The 22,765-nt window shown below is 41.5% G+C and overlaps 1 protein-coding gene across 6 annotated transcripts in view; it reads right to left on the bottom strand.

Annotated features, from left to right (window-relative positions):
• The window catches only part of rgs3a (regulator of G protein signaling 3a), a 124,900-nt gene that overhangs the window by 42,922 nt on the left and 59,213 nt on the right, over positions 1-22,765 (bottom strand). For 4 of the 6 annotated variants that reach the window (XM_030084115.1, XM_030084114.1, XM_030084113.1 and 1 more), the window contains one exon: positions 16,458-16,592. In XM_030084115.1, the coding sequence (XP_029939975.1) occupies positions 16,458-16,592 (135 nt within the window). Of the gene's footprint in view, positions 1-2,053; positions 2,194-5,133; positions 5,368-16,457; positions 16,593-22,765 lie in introns of those variants that run through there. The other 2 variants (XM_030084117.1, XM_030084118.1) reach the window with 2 other exon arrangements.

The raw sequence follows: 22,765 nt of genomic DNA, 5'->3' as shown, positions 1-22,765 counted from the left end.
ACTGTTCGAGTGCTTGAGGCTGAAAGGAGACCATGAATGAAAGACATGCCCTGGGAATGTCTTTGGCAGCAGCGCAACAAACTCAGGTATTTCACCAACTTGGAACGAGATACAAAAGTTGGACAGACTCAATCTCTTAGTCATTAACTTGCAATCAAATTCCAGCAGGAAAAGCATGGCACACTGCCCTCCTGCAGAAACCAACAGAAAACAGGAGTCCATGCCAAAGAGGAGAGAACAGAAAGAAGGGATGGCCTTTCTCTCTCTCCCCCATTTTTTTTTTTTCTTTTCTGCAAAGGCATTATTGATAGAAGCCGAGGGTTCAGAGAGAAAATGTCATTGACGTAACTTGTCCCATGACGCCGCAGCTGAAGACAATGTGACCACTGAGAAAGACTTTAAAGGACCTTCACAGACAGACGGGAGAGAGATCTTTGTTTAACTCTGTGTGTGAGTGTGTGTGTGTGTCTGTTTAAACGGCTACATTGTGAGGGCTTGCCTCCCATTTGCTAGACTAAAAGCCCAAAGCGTGAAATATCAATTTTTAATGGGAATCGTTGGTTTAATACAGACGTAAGGTCAGGTTTTAGTTCAGGTTACGATGTTGAATGGAAGTGCAACGTCCTCCTGGGAGGTGGAAACATGTTCGTGATTGTGGGTTCATGTATGACTGCGCAAACATATATTTCATTTCTGCCTTATCTTCTGTGTGTGTGTGTGTGTGTGTGTGTGTGTGTCCGTGCACGCCGAAGTGACAAACAAGGGACTGCTGTGTGTGTGACAGCGTTTTCCAGGTTATGACGAGCACGTAATTTGTCGTCGGCCTATGAGAGCAGCTGGATGAATCACATTCACCTCGTGTGTGTTTGAATGTACACGTAGCGGAGGGATGGGCCACAGACGGTCCTCTGCCTGCTGTTGATCAAGGACAGGGGAAAGTTTGAGAAAAAGAAAATAAAAGACAACTATCTGTTTCCTACTCATTTTCTATCCCTCGCCGGTAAACGTCTTCCTGTGATGTCTTTGTGCCGCTGTGATACACAATTCATACAATCACCGACTGTAATTTAGCCAAACTACTGCATTATTGCTGTGGATATCAACAGGCTGTGTTCCAAGCCAATTTGCATATATTTCTCTCTAACCTTCCCTTTGCTTCGGAGAGCAGCCTAACCCTACAATTCTCCTAATGAGGAAAAGAGAAAAGCAATTCTCCCCAGTGTGCTTCCTCTGTTTTTTCCCCTCTGGTGACTTGGTTTGTTCTCCCTCTTGTTACTATCACTTTCAGCTCGGCTCCTACATGCTTTGGAGCATGTCTTCTTAATGGCTATCTCGCTCGCGTCCGCGGTCGCCCTGCTTCTCACCCCACGACTCCCCAACTATGTAGATGGCTAAATCATGTCCGCTGGCACACAGCCAAGGCAGAAACTACCAACACAAGATCGCCAAATAGGGGATGTAAACAGACTCTGGTTCATGTAGCATTGCTCACAACTCCTGTTTATCCACAGGGAGGTGATATTGCAGGAACAATATCATTAATGAGAGCTATTAAAGCTATGAGGGGAAGGGGGGTGGGGATAAGTGGCGGCACAGAAAATCGAGACAAATAAGGCTCAAATAATAAAAGCCAGAAAGTAACATATAGTGCAAAGAAACAAACAGTCTGAAGGCACAAATGGAAGTTAAACAAATCAAAACAGCACACAACACTGGCACACAACCCTTCATATGAGCCTGTCATAAAGATTCCTGTGATAAATAGGCCTTTATTGCTTTCCCCCTATCTCCCCTCTCATCTCTCTGGCTTTTTTTTTTTCTATCCTCTCTCCATATGACCTAACCGCTGCATCCCTCCCAGCAAGCAGCATGATCGCAGCAACTGAAAATAACTGCATGAATACCCTTAAAAAAAAAAAAAAAAAAAAAAATCCTGGCAAGTCAAAGAAAGCCACCACAAAACCTGTTCAACCACTCTGCTGATTACAAACAACAAAAAATGAAAAACACAAATGTTCTAATGAGAAATAAAGTGATGGCACATAAACCCTACCTGGTAAGAGGAAGCAGTTCCAGGTTATAATCCACTAAATGCAGATACAGGCACTCCACACATTCCTATTAAAGTGGCCTACTTCCTCTGTCAAACTGCTGTGTGTGTGTGTGTGTGTGTGTGAGTGAGTGAGTGTGTGTGGCTGCCTTGCTGGGCTGGTGTGTGTGATTCTGTCAGTGTGGGCTAAGGCCAGCTGAACTGTGCAAAGATATGGAAAGAGAGACAGAGAAAGAGAGAGAGAGAAGGGAGAAGAGAGAAGAGAGGGGAGAGAGAGAGAGCGAGGCAGAGAGACAGAGAGAGCGAATGCCCAGGAGGCTCAGAAGGTAGACTCCCAAGCTGCACAAACAAGTGAGAAGGAAAGGGAAGAGAGGGGGAGAGGGAGGAGACAGTGATAATGAGAAGAGACAAATGAGCAATGAGAGCTGGGAGAGAAACATGTGGCGTGTGTTTGCGAATGTCCAACAAACATATAATAACTGCTCTATAATGTCCCCCGTGGATGCAGATGTGTGTAGTATGTATATATGTGTGTGTGTGTGTGTGTGTCGGCAAATATTGCCCGACATGTGTTCATACAGTGTGTTACGTCCATTTGAGCCTCCATAACACCCCCGCCCTCCATTTCTCTGTGAAGACATTAAGGCACTCGAGCCAGGTCCCACAGGATGCACAAAGAACACAATGGACACAAATACACTGTTAACATACACACAAATACATGTAGCAGAAAAAAAAAAAAAAAGCATGCATCTGTGTGGCACATACGGCGCAGTTGTGAAGTCAGACCATGAAAGACAGGAAGCAAGTGGCATTTGGAAAATGTTCTATAATATTCCGCTCGATTGTTTTCACTTTTTGAGATAACCATATTCACAATATTTTACTTTAAAATCTAACACTGCACAATAAATCACTGTCAGCCACTCCTGGATGTGTTTACGTATGGTTTAAAGCATCTTTTGCTGAGCAATTCCGCATTCTGCATCTTTCCAATATAAGACAATTTCCATTCTGACAAAATTCCCCAAAAATGAAATCTGTGGTTCCTTTAAATGGTAAATTTTACCGAGCATCATTCAAAGAAAACACGATCATACCAGCATAAATGTCAAGCTCTTACATATTCAGAGCTCACAGACAAATTAACTCAGAGCCTTTTATTTACACAATGCGATAAGATATAATGTGTACATTTGCAAACCCTCAGTGTATTCCAAATGGTTCAGCTGTGATTGATTGGCAGATGGGGCTCTATTATTTTTTATTGTTGTTCTCTTGGTGGAGGCGCAGTGAGTGAAAGTGAATGATATATAGACATGTTTTCAGCCTATAATTACACTGAGCCGTAGCCGGTCACCGTTATCCGTGACTTAAATAACATGAATGTGCCTTTTCTATTCAGTGAAAGCCTCAATGAGACCGATTGCTAAAAAAAAATATATCTGGAAAATGTCAGCCTTTCTTTTAATCTAAATCATCTCAGTACAGGAAACTTGTGCTTCCTGCATCCTGGCTTTACTTCTTCTTCTTTTCTTTTTTTTTTTTTCTATTCAGACAAACATTGTTTAAAAGGTTCACAAATTACAAACAACTAGTTGTATGTCCTACAATGCATAAACACAAGATACTCTGTTAAATCTGCCGTACTGCACGCAGAATCAGTGCTTGACATAACACAGCTGACCAACAAGGGGACTTTTAGCAGACTGAATTTGTCTCGATTACATAATTACCCAAACTCTTTTTCTGTATTCAAGTTTATGGAACATGCATTTGAAAACATATTTCTCCTTTTTGATTTGTGTGGATTAAATCTCAAAAAATAAAAGTTAATCTGTTAATAACGAGCTGGAAAACAACAAATAATAAAAAGAGGAATATTTTATAGAGATAAATCACGATGATGAATCAATCCAACCCGAATTCCAGAGGTAACAGTAAAAAAAAAAAAAAAAAAAAAAAAAAAATTAACCAATCCACAGCAAATCACCTCAACTTTGACCAACTTCAGGTACTCTGTGAAAAAACATTACTGAGACACAAAATATACACAAAAACAAGCAATAACCTCAGCTCAGTCCAACTGGAAGACTTAATATTCATGAGCCAAATCTAAAGACCAATATTTCATCACTATGATAAAGAAGACATATTACCACAGGCTACTCCGATAAATACATCCATTTTTGTAAACTCCCTCGTTTATATTCATCCAGAGATGCCAAATTTTAATGAGAATTTGCGTACGTTAGTTAAGCTGATGTGACTATATTACAAAGTTGGAAACATGCACAAAAAAATGAATATTTCACTGTACAGTAAAACATCTCATTGAGCCAAGATTACCTTCAGTGTTTCCAATATTAGACTCTCAATCCTTTAGGACACATGTTGTTTGGACACAGTAAAATGTGGAGGACAACAAGTGACAACATAATCTCACAACAACAGCAGCATGTTATGCAACTGCACCAAAGAACCACTATTCCACTGAGTTTGGAGCAATAATGGCATCTGTTGCACCTGAGTATCAAGCTGAAACACACATCCCTTTTTTTTGCCTTTGTCAAGTCTCTCATCTTTCTCTCACCATTATTTCAAAACCCTCTCAATGCTACCGAGAAGGAGAAGGGTTTTTTTTTTTTTTATCTTTCCAGTGACAAGGATCATTTGACAATGAAAGGTGAAAGACACACACCTGCTGGCTTGCCACACAGTCGGCGACTATCAATCACTGGGGAAACGCTTGAGAGGGAAAAGGAGCCGCTGGAAAGGAGACGGGCTCGTACAGTGTAGGTAACAGTTCAAAGCGAGTTACTCATCTCCTCCACTCAGTCCAAACTATGACTGCCTCACGCAGATAACTGGAGAAAAGAGCGGAGAAACCTTCACTTCTCTGGTTGTTGTTACAATCCAAACGGCCAAAATACCGTCAAACTCGCACACACTTAGACCACATCTAAGAACCATACACACCATAACCCTAATCCCTCCCTACAGAGAAAAAAACATTAGAAGCTTCAGGAAGCGCTTTCTGCATGACCTTCACAGCTATATCACAAAGAGATCGCATGCATTACCTTAGACACCGGCATCTGGACTGGCACTGCGCTCGCTCGGTCCTGGGAGTGTGTTGTATTTGTGGTGTGTCCCAGTACAGCGAAGAATGGCACAGTTCACACACACACACACACACACACACACACACTGACGGAGCACGTGCGCAACACAAATAGATACGGACTAATCCAGTGTGACAAGGAGTGTTTTTGGCTTCTTCTTTTTTTTTTTTTTGGTTGTTGGTTCGGAGGGTTTCAGCTCCTTTTTCTGAATGTGTCAGTGCTTCTTTTCTTCTTCCCCCTCTGTTTCTTGTCTGTGTTGTTGCTGCAGTCACAGCTTCCCCCCCCCCCCCACCCCACCCCCAGCTCGGTGATAACGTGCATGCCAACGTGTGCAAACGACAGAGAGGGAAAGAGAGAGGAGTAAAAGAAAAAATAAATAAATAAATTAAATAAAGGATTTGGTGAAAGAAGGGTGATCTAAAAAAAAATAGAAAATCAAAGAAGGACAGAGGTGTGGCTGAATTTTGATCTATTAAAACATAAGGGGTGGGGGTGCAGTGATGCAGGGATCAAACACAACTTACTCTCTGGAGACCAAAACAGCCAGTGTCCTTCATTCTCTCTCTCTTTCTCACACACACATACACACACACACACACACACACACACACACACACACACTCTTCCCCTGTGTGCTATTTTTAGAAGTTGCTCTGCCGCAAATCAAAGCGCTGAATCAAAACCTATCAAAGAGCAGGATGTTAAGACCCACGTCTTTCACACCTAATAAAACACACACACACACACACACACACACACACACACACACACACACACACACACACACACACACACACACACACACACACACACACACACACACACACACACACACACACACACCTGGTCTGCTACAATAACCATATGTCTGCCTCAGACCTGAAGGCAGTGGTGTAAGCTATTCATCAGGTCTTATCTAATCACATCATGTGCGAATATTTAATAGTCTTCGCAAATAGCTATTTTAAACAGCGTCAATTACACGGCCCAGGCGGCTGAACCCCACGCCGGCTCCGGCTGAAGGTATTCTCCGGGACACCAGATGATGCATCAAGTAATGACTCACATTTAAATAGTGGAACATTACCTCATGAAAACCTGCATTTCAGTGAGTCTTTGCCTGTTTGTCGGCGTTGCTCCCCTTCCTAATTGGCGGCTCCATGTTTAAAGTTGTCAATCCCACAACTGTCATCAAACACTTGTGGTAATCAAAAATGTCCTTGTGTCAGCAGGAGCCTCATAATTTGTGAGTGAAACTATTATCCCAACTCTATTGCGAGCTTGGTGAAGCACACGTCATCTCGGAGAGGAAAGAATGTGCATAATTAAAACTAGAATAAATGGATTTCATGCATTACCTTCTTAGGACTGAGACTGGGAGGCTCTTATCTATACTACCTCCTGTGCTGATGCATTGCCATTATATAACACAGTTATGAATAGTTAAAGGTGAGCTAAAATAAAGCCAAACACCACTCCATCAAAGGGAAATCATTCATTTTTAAAGAAAGCCGGGGGAATTAATCCAACACTGCAAGCCACAATGATTAACACGACTTCAGTGTGTGTGTGTGTGTGTGTGTGTGAGTGAGTGTGGGAGAGACACTGACAGAGGTAGATGGCTGAAGGGAACAAAGGCAGTGATGCACATCACGGAGCTCAGAGTGAAGGTGAACAAGTGTGTATACATTTGCTATTGATGCCAGCAATAAATCAGAGAAAAGAGAAAAAAACACAAAGATAAAGTGACCTAAATAAATAAATAAATAAATAAATAAATGAAAACAAAAGATTCGCATAGATGTGGGTTGAACATCTTTGTTTTAATTCTCGCTTTTTTGACTAGTTCATTAAATTGTCTGCAACAGTTTGGATAAATGTGTTCTTAAATTTGGGATATTTCAAATACAAAAGGTTTCAGAGGTTTGTTCCTCTATGATTCAAGCTACATAATAAAATAAAAATTACACAGTATTCATGGATCATTAAATCTGTTTAGTGAAGAACAGACTAGACTCAGAAATTAAAACGTAAATGAAATATTCATTTTAAAGTACATACACATTTTTATTATTTCCAGAATCTTCTGTAATGAGAACGTTCTGTTGCTTCCCAGAGTGATGCCTCATTTGCAAAAAACATACATTAAAAAAATCACAAGGGACACAATGGGTATATGTTCACTGGATGAAATAAACCATATCTTTTTTCTTTACATTCAGGTATTTTTTTCCTGATATAAAGAGTCCATCCTGTGTACTTATTTGTTTCAAGGGAATGAAAGGAACCGTGAATGTTACCAGATGCAGTCGCCCCATCAGGTTTGAAAGATGTGAAAAGCCTGCGATCAAAGCACAACTGGTTTTAAAGCAGCTGATACCTCATTTAACTAAACTGGCTGTACTTTTTCTTTCTTTTTCTTTTTTTTTTTTTTTTAGATTTCATGGCTCTAATAATGTCACAAATATGTTAAATGTGGCTTGTACTTTAATGCTCAATCTGTGGAAGTCCTGTGGCTCACCAAGCTCTCTAGTATTAGAGGTTATAACACCATTTTTTCTGTGATTTGCTAATTTTATCAACCTGAAAGAAATGAAAGGGGTAACGCTGACATTATGAATTCAGCTAAGCCTCCTTGGACACAATAAAAACCAACCAGTCAACCAATAAAATTTAGCTGGGAGGTGAATACCACAATTTTGTCATGAAGGATTATTATTATTTTACTTTTTCAGATTTTTGCAGCGATTATTCTCATAAGGAAATCAACTCTTTCTCACACATAATCTTTGCAAAAGCAGATCACCACAGTCTGGGTATACCGTCAAACTCGCAAAGACACATCTTGCATACAGATCATGAGCGATACGTTTCCGACATGTTCCTCATGTCTGCATCATTTGTGCGAGTTCCAAATATGGATGTCGGGCCAACACACCCAGAAATAGGAATGTGCGTTATGTGTGGATATATATATATATATATATATATATATATATATATATATACTGTATATGTGGCCACATGTGTGTGAGGCAACGCAACGAATGAAGGGAAGAAAAATGCTATTCATCCGTGGCTAATTAGAGACAATGAAGGGTAAAGTCTGCTTCTGTTCTCAAGAAACAACAAGAGCAAGAAAAATGTAATCACATGAGCGCGTGCTGGTGCAGACCTTCAATGAATTTTAATTTATCTGTAGATACTTTCTTGAGCACTTCTTCCCCTGCAGTGCAGTGCAGTGATGGTGGCCTTCCCAGAAAGGCTTGGACCTTTATGTTCGCACAGTGTATGATCTAAATATTTGCATTAACGTAATAATGTGTTAACAACAGTTCAGCAGGATGGCAGCCGTAAACCACAGTTAACACTTATTCTAATTGGATGTCTGGGAAAATAAATCACTTACTATCTCGACTGCTCGGTAACTGGCCTCACATTCTCCTTGTGTTACTCGCTGCCTCACAGTGTGACCAAGGGAAGACATTTTCTCCACTCAAACTGTGCCAGTTCACAGCTTGAAAACCTGCTTTTGCATTTGGACTGCTGTCCCTCACCAGCCACTATTTCTGATCTCCTTCCAATCCCTGTTAACACTACATTTGTATCTAGACTGAGCTCATGGTTTAACCGGATTATTGTCTTAATGTGTACATGCATGCATGTGTTCTGTATAAAGCAGGTGAGCATCGTCACAGAATGCCCACATGCACACGGACGGATGTTACGGATTTGCACAAGGCATGCTTTCTGTCCACTCCGTGCAGATAAGATGCACCGTATTCTTTCAGTTCGATTATTGCATTGAGTCCAGTTGAACCCTTTACATGTCAGTTAAAGCAGCGGGAGCCCTGATGCAGTCCTGGCCTTTGCAGAGCTGTTCAGCACTCTCGTCTGAGCAGAGATAAGGCACAACGCTGTCAGGTCAAATTTAGAAAATCTCAACCCGACAAAGACATTTTCCATCTATTTTTACTGAATCTGTCGCTCTCTCTACCGGACTACTTGCCCGCGTGATGCATATGTCTGAGGCGCAGCTCCAGCAGCGCCGCAGCAGCGCCTCATCGAGAACTTCAGCATGGAGTCTCTTCTCCATGCAGGACGTGTGGAGCCAGCAGCAAAAATAGCCGGTGAAAAGATGCGTTGATCATCCTGTTGACGTCACACCAGCGAGCCTGCCGAACTGACACATTTCACCGTCGTTTCAACGTCTGCTTGAGCTCTTTGCTTCGGCAGGCATTCAGATCGTCTCTTTGTTGTTTTTTGTTGTTTCCATTGTCCTCCTCCTGCCCCTCTTTATACCGACACTAAATTAAATATTGTAGCATTCATGGCCATTTCTAACTCTGTTCTCCTCCTCTTACCCTCCTTATAATGAAATTCAAATACTGTCATATTCATGGGCATTATCAAGTTGCATGTGAGCTGCAGCAGTTGAGTGTGGCAGCTGTCACATGTAGGTGAGGTGGGCAGAACGTCTCAGGGATCACAGCTATGTGTTATTTTCAGCACAACGCACACCTGAAAAACCTCCATCCATCCTCGGTGCCACCATTCAGGATTGCGGCTCGCCAGAGCCAATCCCGGTAAACTATTCTCCAAAGCAGGGCAGACACCGAGAGACAGACCCTACGAAGGTTGTTTCTTTTCATCATAATTTCTTCACAAAAAGCAGAAGGGATAATATCATTGAATAAAATGGCATCCCATGATACACAGATATTTTCCTGCCTTTCCACTACTACCAAAAATATTCTCTGACGTTCCTGAGAAAAACTTGATACGCAGTATGAATACAAATGGTTTAATGTATCAAAAAATACGCAAATCATGATCCAATTTTACCATTCACTGGTTTTATTATTTCTTTATGGGTTTATTTACGAAAAGTAAAAGTTATAAGGCGTTTGATTTATTAAAATCTCATATTGAAAACACTGCACTTCTACATTTATGAACTCATACGGATTACATTTTGTTTTTATTATTGCTACTAAAGAGTTGCCAGTGCTGCTGTTGATATCAGCATCAACTTGGGATTTTATTGGGAATGAGAAACATGTTTGTTTGTTTTAAATCTGGTAGCAGGATTTGCACTTAATCTGTTTTCGGTTAATGAGCGTCAGGAGACAAAGCAATAGCTGGTACGCTTTGCTGAATGTCCAACAAGGGGATCTAAAATATGTCATCTGAAGCTTTAATGACTCCACACGGAGAAAAGATTCTCAGAAAGAAAAAAAGAAAAAAACAAAAACAAAAAGCACAGAGTTACAGTGTTGCTGCTGCACACGGGCATCATTTGTCACTTGCACTCTGTGTGGAAAGCTTCATAGAGACTGAAGAAGCAGGCATGTGCCACTCAGAGTAATGAATGCGGTGAAGTGTGTAGCTGCTGGTTTGTCTGAGTTGATGTGCAACACTGGGAAATGCAGCGAGGTGGTGTCACATCCTGACAAGCCGACACCGTCTAGATGATGCCACTGTGTGTTTTGCTAAAGTTTCGATGACAAAACTGGTAAAAAAAAAAAAAAAAAAAAAAAAAAGTTTTAAAAAATGCTGCTCTGTTTTGCAGTGACTCCTGAGCAATCGAGCATCGAGCAATCGGTTTACTTTCTGTTTGTTATTTTGTGCTGCTGCTTAAAATGCAGCGTGTCCCGCTGGTGAGATGTGTGGCTCAACGGCACTCCTGATTTGTCCTAAATCCTCATGTATCTTTGATTAGGTGTGTAAGTGCCCGCCTGGGGTGGAGATTCATGGCGGATTGGTGAAACGGGGAAGAGAGACGGCCGCCACGTTCTCCTAATTTCGTCATGAATCAACAGTTGGACACGTTGAGAGGACGAGTACGTCAGAGAGGGAGCGAGAGAGAGTCTTTGTCACACTACGTCACTGCCTCCTCCGACATAAACGCGGCATTATGAGCACTTCGGCGGCTAAAACAGATTCTCATAAATGTGAAATGAGACGGCGAGAGAACAGCATGAGCTGCCTCCAAACCTCAACAAGACACACTTTGTTCATTAGCAGCAGCCATCTTTTTTTTTTTTTCACCGCTCATGTGAGTTAAACGCGCTAATGTAGAAAATTTATGCAACTTTTACTGGAGATTGTTTGCTTTCCTCCTCTGACTCAGACAAGCACCAGCAGTGTTCATCAAATGTTTAAGTGTGTAAGCGTGTATTCCTGCCCTGCTTAAATTCCCATTTGAGGGTATATGCATGTTTTCCTGTGCATGTTTGTGTGTGTGCGTGTGTGCGTGGCGTGCAGCTGTGCAAATTCTTTTCTTTTTTTTTCCAGCAGCTTAGTGGATAATGCTGCCAAGACAAGAATGCACCGGAAGCTTCTCAATGAAGCAGCTCAGAGACTTTTAATGGCCGTGGGATACCACACCGCGTAGGTACAGTAAATGCTGATTTATCTGCTCAAAAGTAGACAACAAATAAAACATGTGGCATGAACATTGGACATTTTTACGTTCCGTTTGGGGACTATGTTTCATTCTGGATGAAAGAATTGAAATGCTTTGACTCTGGATAAAAATACCTGTGCTAATTGTGTAGCTGCTTGTACAACACTTTTAACTGCTTTTACTTTGAGGGCTAAAAGCACAGCGAAACATATGGTCACATTAGCCATCCTTTTAATGAGGAGGAGGATGTCTTTATTGATCTTTGTGAGGGAAATTGAAACCGTGCACTTGACCCACCCTCTGCAGACACTCAGCAATAAATTTGCCAGGCACTCAGACCCTCGAAAGCAGGGGACGGTACAATGTGGTGTAATGTAACATGTGAGAAAAAAAAAAGAAATGAGAAGTAGAGTTTGTCATCTGGCAACAAGGGTAAAGAGAATAAAATATTTTAGATTTTAAAGATTTTAGAAAGAAAAACAATGGACCAAGACAGGTATTGAATGTGTAATCCCTTCATTCATATTTCTGCCTTGGAAAAGGGCAACCCAGACCTCCTGGTCTCTTCCTCCAGTTCCTCTGGGCGACTCTGACTGTTCCCAGCTCTGACGGAGAGGTACAATCTCTCCACTGGGTCCTGGGTCGACCTTGAGTTCTGGTCCCAGGTGGCCGAGCCTGGTATGCATCCAGTAGCAGAGAATCACGGGGCAATCGAACAAAACGCCCAAACCATCTCAACTTGCATGTCTGCGGAGGAGAAGCAGCTCTGCTTTGAGCTGGTCTGGACTGTCGACACTTCTCATGAAGTGGTGAGACCCCGCACCTCGTGATGATGGATTTTAGTGATTTCTCTTCAGTCTTTAGTCCAGAAGCATTTAAATAATGTCTTGCTTCATCAGTAAGAGTTTGTTTGATTTTGTTTTGCCAAGACACCAACACAAAAGTCAAATGACCTACAATTCAATTATATGGATTTGCATTATAAAGATTATAATGATAACATTCTGTTTCATAACTTGTTATTTCCAGTACTGATACTTGTTGAGGGGGGGCAAGGACCAGGACCACAAACCGATGTGAGTGTGTGACATTGTGAGATGCGCAACACTCACGTCGGACGAGTCAGAGCAATAAAACGGACTGAAACGACGAGGGAACCAGAGAAGGGTCGGATTTTCAACTCGAAGCCAGTCACCACAAACGTTTGCTGGAAAGGCTCTGCTTAACATACGCAGACAATAAATAAAGCTCCAAACAAAACAGAAACTGGCAAATCCTCAGCGGGCCCCACTCTTTCAGGAGCGTGGAGATTAGAGAAAGTCCAAGTTGAAAAAGGGGCTCATGTCTCTATTTCCCCTATGTGAGCGTTCAAAGTAGGGCAGCCGCTGACACCAACACTGTGACGGAATAAGCTCATTTGCTGGAGGAACATGAATGGACAACCTAGCATGAGAATGTAGCTTCTCCGGAGTGTATTCTGCTTTCTCTGCACGCATGCATAAATCTTGTGTAAGGTGCATGCTTCAGCTAAGTGTGGATTTACTCGGGTTTATACACAAGCAAGAGAAATGCAGCTTCCGACATACGGGGAATATATGAATCAATGGGCAACTTTCCTGAAGCCCCACTGTTGCAGGTCTTGCTCACGAGCAGGAAAACACACCGTGGCGTCCACATTTTAAAAAACACACTCAAGCATTGACTCAGCAGCAGATTATGCAGCAGAAATGGAATCAGGCAACAACAAAGTAATATTCTTCTCTGTCAGCATCCTGGAGTGTCTTTTTCAGATATTCTCAACTGTGAAGTTTCCAAACCAAAACCTGCCCAAAACTTGAGGTGGACCACAAATATGTTCAATTTTGTTCATTTGGCAATTACTGCATTTGCGCCAGAATCTGACCGAGGCATTGTATGAACTGTGAGGAGCGCTGACTTCCTAATTCCGCCATAATGAAGTCAGGTGAAAGCACAACCATGAGATATAACAATGGCATTCTCCTCACATCACTCATACTTGCAAACCCTGATTTACATATCATTAAATACACTTTAAAGCCACTAAATACAAACTCTTTGCCTCGAAGGGACGAAGAGAAATCCAATCAAAAGTGAACTAATTTGTTAGGATGTACAATGCTATGATTAAGCATGTATTCCCCCTGCCTTCAGGACAGCGTTCGGATTTCCATTTAATAAGACGTCACAATAAAACGCTTCTAATAACTGCACAGAACAGAGAGAGAGAGAAAAAAAAACAGTGGCGTCTCTTGTGGGAAGGAGGTGTCAAAGACTATACCGTCACCTGCTGAAGAATTCATTATGAATTATTGAAAACTGCTGTTTGTATGTGAAAATGACAAGCATCCCCCGCGGCTGAATATCACTGCAGCACAGCGCAGGGAGGCCATGAGCGAAGGCAATATTTAGCTGTTTCCCAATTGCAGGGAACCGAATTATCAAACTGATATTACATTTATTGTTTTTTGAGTTATTTACATGAAGCAATACTATTTTTTTTTTTTTTTTTTTTAAATGGTATGACTCATAAAAAAATGTGAATTATTGATATTTTCATAGATGTCAGTCACAGCTATGCTGTGCATCTCCTCTGGTGTTTCAGCATGATTCTGGATTGTGGGTATTTATACCCGACCACCTGAATAAAACTGCAGACTTTCACAGTATTTTTGACATCTTCTCTCTCTCTCTCTCTCTCTCAGCAAAAATATTTGTTATTCCAACTTAATATACTAATAAAGTTAATGATGGGATTAAAGTTTATGAATGAACGATGTGTGTTGTCTGAAGGAAGCTGCAGTCCAGTCTGTCAGTGGCGTTTTGTACAGATTACATTGACTTGTCTGACTTTGCGTGCCTGCTAGGTTGTTTGGAGTGTTGCACTCAGCTGGAGTGTGTGTGTACACACACTCCAGCTGAGTGCAACTAATTGCCTCGATCGCACCACCAGGAAAGCGAACTTGCATATGGATCATTGTCTTCCTTTGAAAAGCTCCAATAAGTTGGAAAACGTTCCTGTAGAAGAATACTGCAGCGAAATAATACATGATAGCTTTTTGTTTTATTTTTTTATGTAGTGTTTAACGTCTGAAGCATGCATGGTAAAGCCTAAACTTACTATCAGAAAGTGTGTTATGTCTCACATCTAAATCTTTTTAGAATAACTTTGGGCGCAAAACTGCAGATTTATCCACACCGATAAACAAATGCAGGCACATGCAGAGAGGATGAAAGACTGTCGGCTTGTCCTTTTTCATTTTGGTCTTTCATGTGCTGATGAAATGAGGCCGTGATGTAAAACAGGGAAATCATTCACAGGCCTATTTATGCCTTTTAATCACCTTTCAGCATTTGAATGGACAAGTTTCACTCAATTTAGATTGATGAAGGGAATGAGCTGGCTCTGCTCTTCAAGACAAATGAAATAAGCAAAGAGTGTAAAAAAGATAAAGCAAGAACAGTGAATGAGGATACATGAAGAAAGAGGTCAAAAAAATCCTTTATATTACAGAAAAGTGCTCCAGGCAACATTAATGCAACAGTTTTTTTGTGTAAGATCATGTCAGAATGTCATTTTATCTTCCAAGAAGAAGAAAAACGAAATGACAAAACCTAATTTCCCTGGGGATTGTTTGAAATGACCAAACTGGGCCATGGTAATCTCAGTCACAGCTTCTCTACAGTCACCCTCTTAATCAGGGCAGCTGAAGCCCAGTGAGCACTTAAAGACCAGTTACGCTGCCTCCTTCAGCACTTTGAACAGAGCGGGCGCCACATTAAAAGCAGAGAAGTGGATTCCACTAAATCCAATATTATTCCATTCAGAATTTCGAAAATGTATGAAAAGAGTGAGTATAGGTTAAATATATATCTAAAAGAAAAGCAAACACTGATTACAAGACAACTGTATGGGCTGGAGGAAAGTAATCTACAGCTTCTTCAGCACTGTTGGTGTCATTCAGACAATTGTTTTGATAGCTTAGGCCACAAGTTCACGGTCTGCCGCCTCTCTGAAAGCCAAGACAAGTCATTAACTAGCTAACGATGAATGCATATTTAACATTTCAGCAATGAGATGCCAGAAATGTCTCTGCTAATGTTGTTTTGTGTTTAAGCAGCCGTTACCTGAAGCGTTAGAAAAAACAGTTTGAAAAGTGATTATAAGTCATTTGTTGGTTTAAGTTTTGATATGAGATCAAATGTGAATGATAAAAAAAAAAAAAACTTTACAAAACATTTACACTGAAGAGACTAAAGAACAAAATCATTCAAACATCACAGAAGGGAGGGATTGAACGAAACTGTGTCATTTTATTTGTGTCAGGGCTTTCCCCACAACACAAGCCTTTTCTCATACCGGAGAACTCCTGATAGTTGCAATACTTAGGACTCATTTTCAGCCTCTTACATTTTCAAATGATCATATTTGGACATATGAGAAGCAAATCAGCCAGAACATACACTTTTTCTGAAAGGAAATAACCATTTTACTACTACTCTTCCCAGCAAAAAAAGGGCCATGCAGGGCACAGACTGCACTGAGGTGACACCCACTGAACCAAGTCACACAAAAGGAAGCAATAAACTTGCAGAAAGAACCACAAGAGCCTCTGTGAGTGGAAAACCATAATGGTAATAACAGCGTGAGCTTCAGGAGGCAGTTTTACATCTCTGGCTGACTGGGTGCGTATGCTGGGGGAAGTGTGTGGCGTTCACGGTTCATGTGTGATGGGGGTATGCACGAGAACACGCATCCCCGTGTGTCCATGTGCTACCCGTTTCATCGCCGGCCTCAAATGGATTGGGAAATGCCGATAGGTAACGGTGCGCGCGTGCTGTCCGTGAGTCGTACCTGTTCGAAATGCGGAACGTGGGGCTCCCTCCTGTGAAGCTGGAGCTGCTTGTCAATGTTGTCCTTCAGGCACTGGCACACGCGTCGCTTCTGGTCTGCTGAGTAGGCTTCCAGACTGAGCAGGCAGTCACACTTCTAGAAACAGAGAGAGAGAGAGAGAGAGAGAGAGAGCGAGGGAGGGAGAGAGGGGAGAGAGAGAGGAGCAAAGGGGTGGAGGGAAAGACAGCAGGCAATTAGGCATCTACCGTCAAAGAAAGAAGCAGCAACGTCTCCTGGTCCTTGGATAGCGAAGCCACTGCTGATGGGTAGAGCAAGTTACTGGGGGAAAACAATCATGAAATAAAAGCAAAAACGTGTTTTTTTTCCTCAACTTTTTGGCCCTTTTTAATCAGACCTTTGGACTGAGAAAATGTGTGTGTGATGAGACGGCAGTGAGTGCTTTTGAAGGTGGGCAATAACTAAGAGGTGAGCTGAAATGTGTGTCATACTTATAAATATGTGTGCAAGCATTTGAAATAGCTTTTCATTTATTCAGATTTTATCGAAACTATTTTCACCCAGAGGGGTTGTGGGTAGCAAAATGCAAGCTTCAGTGAAACTAAATAATGGCCCCGGATCCAGGTTAGGCACAATTTGATATGCTGAGCAGAATTATTACATAACCGGAGTCAAGAAGGCAAGATAGACTCTCAATCGATACAACCCAGGGCAACACACGACACCGGATATAAGACAAGCAGTTCTTTATTATTTAGGAGCAAGACAATGTTTGGTCAAAAACCTTTTCTCTGAAATAAAGACACAAAACCCGCTCTGCCATGTCCCAAACATTAAGAAACCATCCTCTGTGTCTCATCTCACTGATGTCAAGATTACGTCTTTAATGGTTTAATGGATCCATTTCTTGTTGGCCAGAGATCTGGCAATGTACTTTGGAGGAAAGACAGATCTTGATCCAAAAAAAGAAAAAAAAAAAGTTAAGAGAGAAGGATTTATGAAAACATAATGTTTTGCGCCAGCACTTACTCTCACAGCCGCATAGCGGTATAGTGATTAGTGTTCTCGCCACATAGCAGTAATATCCACCGTTTAAGTCTGAGCTGAGGCGCCTTTCATGCTGCAATTTGCATGTTTTTCCACTGCATGTGTTTTTTGTTTTTTTGTTTTTTTTTCCTTCTTTTCTTCTGGCTTGGGGTTAATTGGTGTCACTCAGATTCCAGACTGTGAGTATGCATGAGTGGTTGACCAGCTCCTGAGTACTGATACTAAAGGTTTGTGTCTGGAAAAATGGACACAAACTTGATATTGGATGAACACATGAAAGCTGATAATGGCCTCAGACAGCTGTGGAGAATCCATTTAATGCTGAATAAGAAATATCAGCCATGTTTCAAATCTTGCAAAAAGTAATGGGAGGATTCTAAACACGTGAAGTGATTTACAAACATTTGCATTGCTTATTATAGCGTCTGTTTTTAATGCATTTGAAATGAAGGTGTAGATTTGATGAGATGGCGCCCCTCGATTTTTACTTGCAGACTTTGTCAGACCAGTTTGTACCAATTTACAGCTCTTCTAATGTTGTTCTTACTGTTTTCCACCACAGCTGTGACTTTGTGAAAGATCACATCTCATATTGCAATTTCTTTTTTTTTTATTTTTGTGCCAAATCTAGATTTACTTGCTGTAATATTCCAACATGTTGGAAAACTGCTTTCAATAAAATGTCCGACTCTACAGTATTACATTTAATTTGTGCTTGTGGGGACTCAGCGGCTCATCCAATCACTCCATGGTGAATGTAAATACACAAACATGGAGACAACACAGTTTCCAGCAGATTATACTCATGTAAAAAAAAAATCCTTTTTTTTTATCAACCACAAAACACTGAAAGAGAAAATGCAATCTATCGGCATGACCATGCAATTTTGTTCACTTTACACAGGATCACAGTGAATCAGGCCCTTGGTAGGATAAAGCAGTAAAGAAGGAAGGATGGAATTAGTTTCTTTTTAAAACAAAATCCGTGAAGTCGAAATTCCTATTGTTTGTTGTTTTATGCCATGCCTATATTGTACGGTTTAATCGTGGTTTTCTCTCTGAATGTTCTGTATTGTTATTGAGCTCTTTGTTCTCGTCCATGTCTGCTGTTGTTGCACTGCTCGCTCGGCCCCGGTGCTCCTCTGCGCTCCCTCTCTGTTCACCCTCTGAGTGTTTTCAGCGACCCCTCGTCAAGTCTTCCCTCCCGGCGTGTTCAGCATTCGGTCTGCTTTCTTTCTGACTTTTGAGCTACGTACATAGTTTTGTCCTGCGTTCTTCCTGTTTTGAGCCCTGTTGTTTTCAGGCCACCTCACTGTTCTGCAAACTCATCCTTCATTCGCTTTATTTGTTGTGCACTTCAGCCCTTCACATTAGTATAAACAATTCACATTTATATATCTGGTGCCTTTTCAGAATGAGTTTCCCCTTTTTAAAAAGTAATCATATTATTAATCATAATTAAAAAAAAAAAAAAGTTTTTGGAACTGAATTAACTAAGTATAAAGGGCACGCTGTACATTAAGGGGCTGTAGTATCACAGGATTGTGTGCTTATATGTGCTTTCTTTTATATTATTAGTTATCTTTTCAATGTACTGTAGCATTTTAGCTATATTTGATATCATCTGACTGTTGCTCTGACAGACTGGCACATCAAAATTCATTGTAATAACAGGGAGGATTATATTATATACAAAATCAGCTTTGATGAGGAGACAAGTCAAATAATGTCTTTCCAAATGTTTGCTATTGAGAGCATCTAACTAGCGGGAGATGAGTTCAGCTTTGGATTGTTTATGGAGTCCAACATCCGGTAACGGTCATATCTTTGAAACTGAAAAGTCCCAGTGTGGTCAGCCCCGGTGGGGGGGAGTAGATCAGTTTATTAAAAATACATGTATAGTGTCTATTATTGTATTATTTTAAACAATTGCTGGATGGTTTTCTACTTATCTGAAATAACTGCATCATCATGAACCTTTGCTGTAGTGTTACTGAGGAACATAAACCAGAGCTGAAGGCAAGTCTCCAGCGTTTATTTTTTCTTCCTAAAATGACAGGAGCCCATTGTGTTAACACGTGTTCCTCTCTCCCAGTTCATGATTTCCATCTACCTCGACGGCCGCTCCGCTTCCGGCGGTGTCAGGGAAAAACATTTGTGTCCTGACATTTTTAGGCACGAGTCGGACTATAAATAGAAATTTTCCATTTTGTGCAAGTCTTGAGAGATTGACTGCGGTCCTTGGGGCTTTTCTCGATGTCCACTGCCCTGGCCAGTGGTGAATCATGATGGTAGTTTATTCTCCCGGTTCCCGGCTGGACGGGATTTTGCATGCCCTGCCGTGTCGTTATCACTCGGACTGTCACCTTCAATGACGGTCAGCGTCCAGCTGAAGATGGGGATGCTGCTGTTGTGCGGTCAGGTGGCACAAAGTGTTTGGTGGCGAAAGGCGTGTCACTGTCAGCGATGCTAATGCAAGCAAAAAGGCACTTAATGCAAGTGCTGATGTTGGCAGTGTAGGAACTACGGCTATGAATCCACTGCAGTGTGCTCAGGGCACAACACCACATCAGAGTGTGGGAGTATGAAGATGAAGTTTAGAAAAGTTTAGGATTTCATTGGTAGTCACATTCACCCATTCACACACCAATGGAAGCAGTTTGAGGCTCAGCGTCTTGCTCAAGGACACTTAAACTGGGGGACTTAAACCTGAAACCTTCCGACTGAGACACGGCCCGCTCTCCCAACCGAGAAAAGGTGCAAAAAAAGTAAAGAAATGAGAAAAATGACAACTCATTTTGATTAAAAATACTGAGAAATGATGCGATAAAAGCAGGAGAGTGAGACAAGTTAGACTGCAGAAACATTAGTGATATCGAGCCTGGCTCTTTTCAATAGCAGCACAAAATGATTAAAGAGAGACTTTTTCTGAGCTGGCAGAAATCAATAGCGAGGTTCTTTGAAATCCATCACTTGGACTGAATCTGAGTCTTTAAGGATGCAACAAAAACCGAGACACACATCGACACACATTTCTCATACTGCTCAAAATTTCTGTCTGGGGTTATTCTGAAGTTCCCGTGCAGTGTAAAGCACAAACCGCTTCAGCCGATCACTGGATATCACCTGATTTCATGGTTGTCCAATGTGACACATGGTCACACCCGAGCCCGTCACACTAATGGAATAGACATCTGCCGATGCCCGATGTGTAAGGCGAAAAAGAGTTTGACAGCTCTCCCAAACAGACTGTTCCACTACACATGTACTACGTACATACAGGACACAAGCCAAAGGTGGATATGTGATGTTTTGGTGTGTATGAAAGGAGGAAAAGCACAAGTTAAAGTATCTCCTAGTTTCAGACAAAGGGTAATCATTCACTCTCTTATCAATGTCTGTGAACCGCTCTGAGCACCACGGTACGATCTCCTCTGTATTTTCCAGACTGTCTTTTGGTCCCTTCTAGCTGCGTGACAGATATTATTAGTCAGATCTGCATTGATCACCATCCCATTAAAATTACCTTCATGACTCCTCCTGCGTGGCTGATTAACTTGACCTACTTTTGAGCCTTTTTTTTTTCCCAGATGATCACTGCATTGCTCCATTTTTCTTAGGCAGAGCTTATTATCTGGATGTTAGTGATACCTTCACTACTTTATGGGATAAAAAAAAAAAAAAAAAAAAAAAATCCCTTCGACCCCAAATATAAAATGACAACAACAAATATATTAGATGACCTATGCTATCTGATCAATTGAAACCAGGTCTTAAGTTGAAAAAGCGATGCGTTTTACTGGTTGTGCTAAAACTTTATAAGATGCTGAGGTAGTGGTGTGCTCCTTCGAGGTGTCATGCATTAGACAGCAGCTGAATGTTTCCGTTTCTCTCTAAAGTCTAATAGGTCTGCACAATAGGAGTAACAACTTCATTATTTATGATCATCTCAGACTTGAAGACAGAAGAAGTCAAGTTCATTATCTGCTCAGCATTAGTTTCTTTATTTAACCTTTAAACTACTAGACTGACTGAATTTGTTTCGATTTTTAGAAGCATAAATGCCAAAGATGACCTAACCTTGTACCTCTACTTTGTGGTAATTATTGTTTTGCCATTAGCTTAGGAGTTATGTTTATGTGAAATATACAAGCCAAATTCTGTGGGTGGCAACAGGATGGGAGTAAAAGGTAGAGATGGCTAGAAAAATCCATCAACGCCGAGGTGTTTCAGCTTTTCCAGAAAACATTGCCTTTAATGGCCTGGCCTTTCCAGGGCGCTCCCCGCTGCCCGGCAGCACACAAAAACACATCTGCTAAGAGCAGTCCGGGGTCCCAGAGGCAGGCATGCACCTGCACACACTTGTACACATGTGCAAGCATGCGGACGCATACACACCTGCGGCTTTACTATAGATACAGTCCAACTGTAGCTACATGTCGAGAGGATGTAATGATTCAAATATAAAAAAAAAAAAAAAAAGCGTAATCATCTGGGACAATGAGTCACAGCAGGGTCTCGGAGCTGCACGGGGGCGGCTTACGGCGTTCATCTATCACAGACAGGAAGTAGGTTTGTGTACACAGGCTTAGTCATGTCGATATGAGACACATGAATTACACTATATCATGAACTGATATTATGCATTTTAGATCCTTGATTTGTATTGCGAGGAACACAGCATACAGTGCAGCGCATTCCTTTTTCCGTGGCATCTTTAAAATGCAGCGCGTTTAGCACGGAGACCAGGGAGGTTTGATTTATTCATCTCCAGCCACCACTTTCTGCAATTAATTTCCATTCCTCTCATTTTACGGAATGACGTGCCGTACTCTTTATCTGGGCATTACTGTGTCCATCTGAGGTAGCTCTGTACAATCATTGCATTATGTCGCCGCAAATAATCAGTCATGCCTGTAGAGCGCCGGCAGATGGTCACACATCACATGTTTTCGGCAGGAATCATCTGGAGCCACCTGGAGCTCTCCATTATATTGCCATTACAATCGGTTTTGCCAAAACACCTGGCTCAGAGTTTGTTCAGAAATGGCAAGAGAGAGTCCAGGTTAAGTTCATGTTGCTTGTTAAACTGAATCCGTGTTGCCTGTACAGAAAGGAGCAGTCCTGTTCACATGGCAGCTCATGAATTATCCGTTTCAGGAGTCCTGCTGGTTCATGAAGTCGTCAATAATGGATTAAGGATGAGGCTGTTAATATCATTGAACAAATGATTAGTTTAAGAACCGTATTTGCTGAAATAGCTA

This window comes from Salarias fasciatus (assembly GCF_902148845.1).
Source record: "Salarias fasciatus chromosome 7 unlocalized genomic scaffold, fSalaFa1.1 super_scaffold_4, whole genome shotgun sequence".
NCBI lineage: Eukaryota > Metazoa > Chordata > Actinopteri > Blenniiformes > Blenniidae > Salarias > Salarias fasciatus.
Note: the sequence above shows the minus strand (reverse complement) of the source record. Positions and strands in the feature narration are given on the sequence as shown.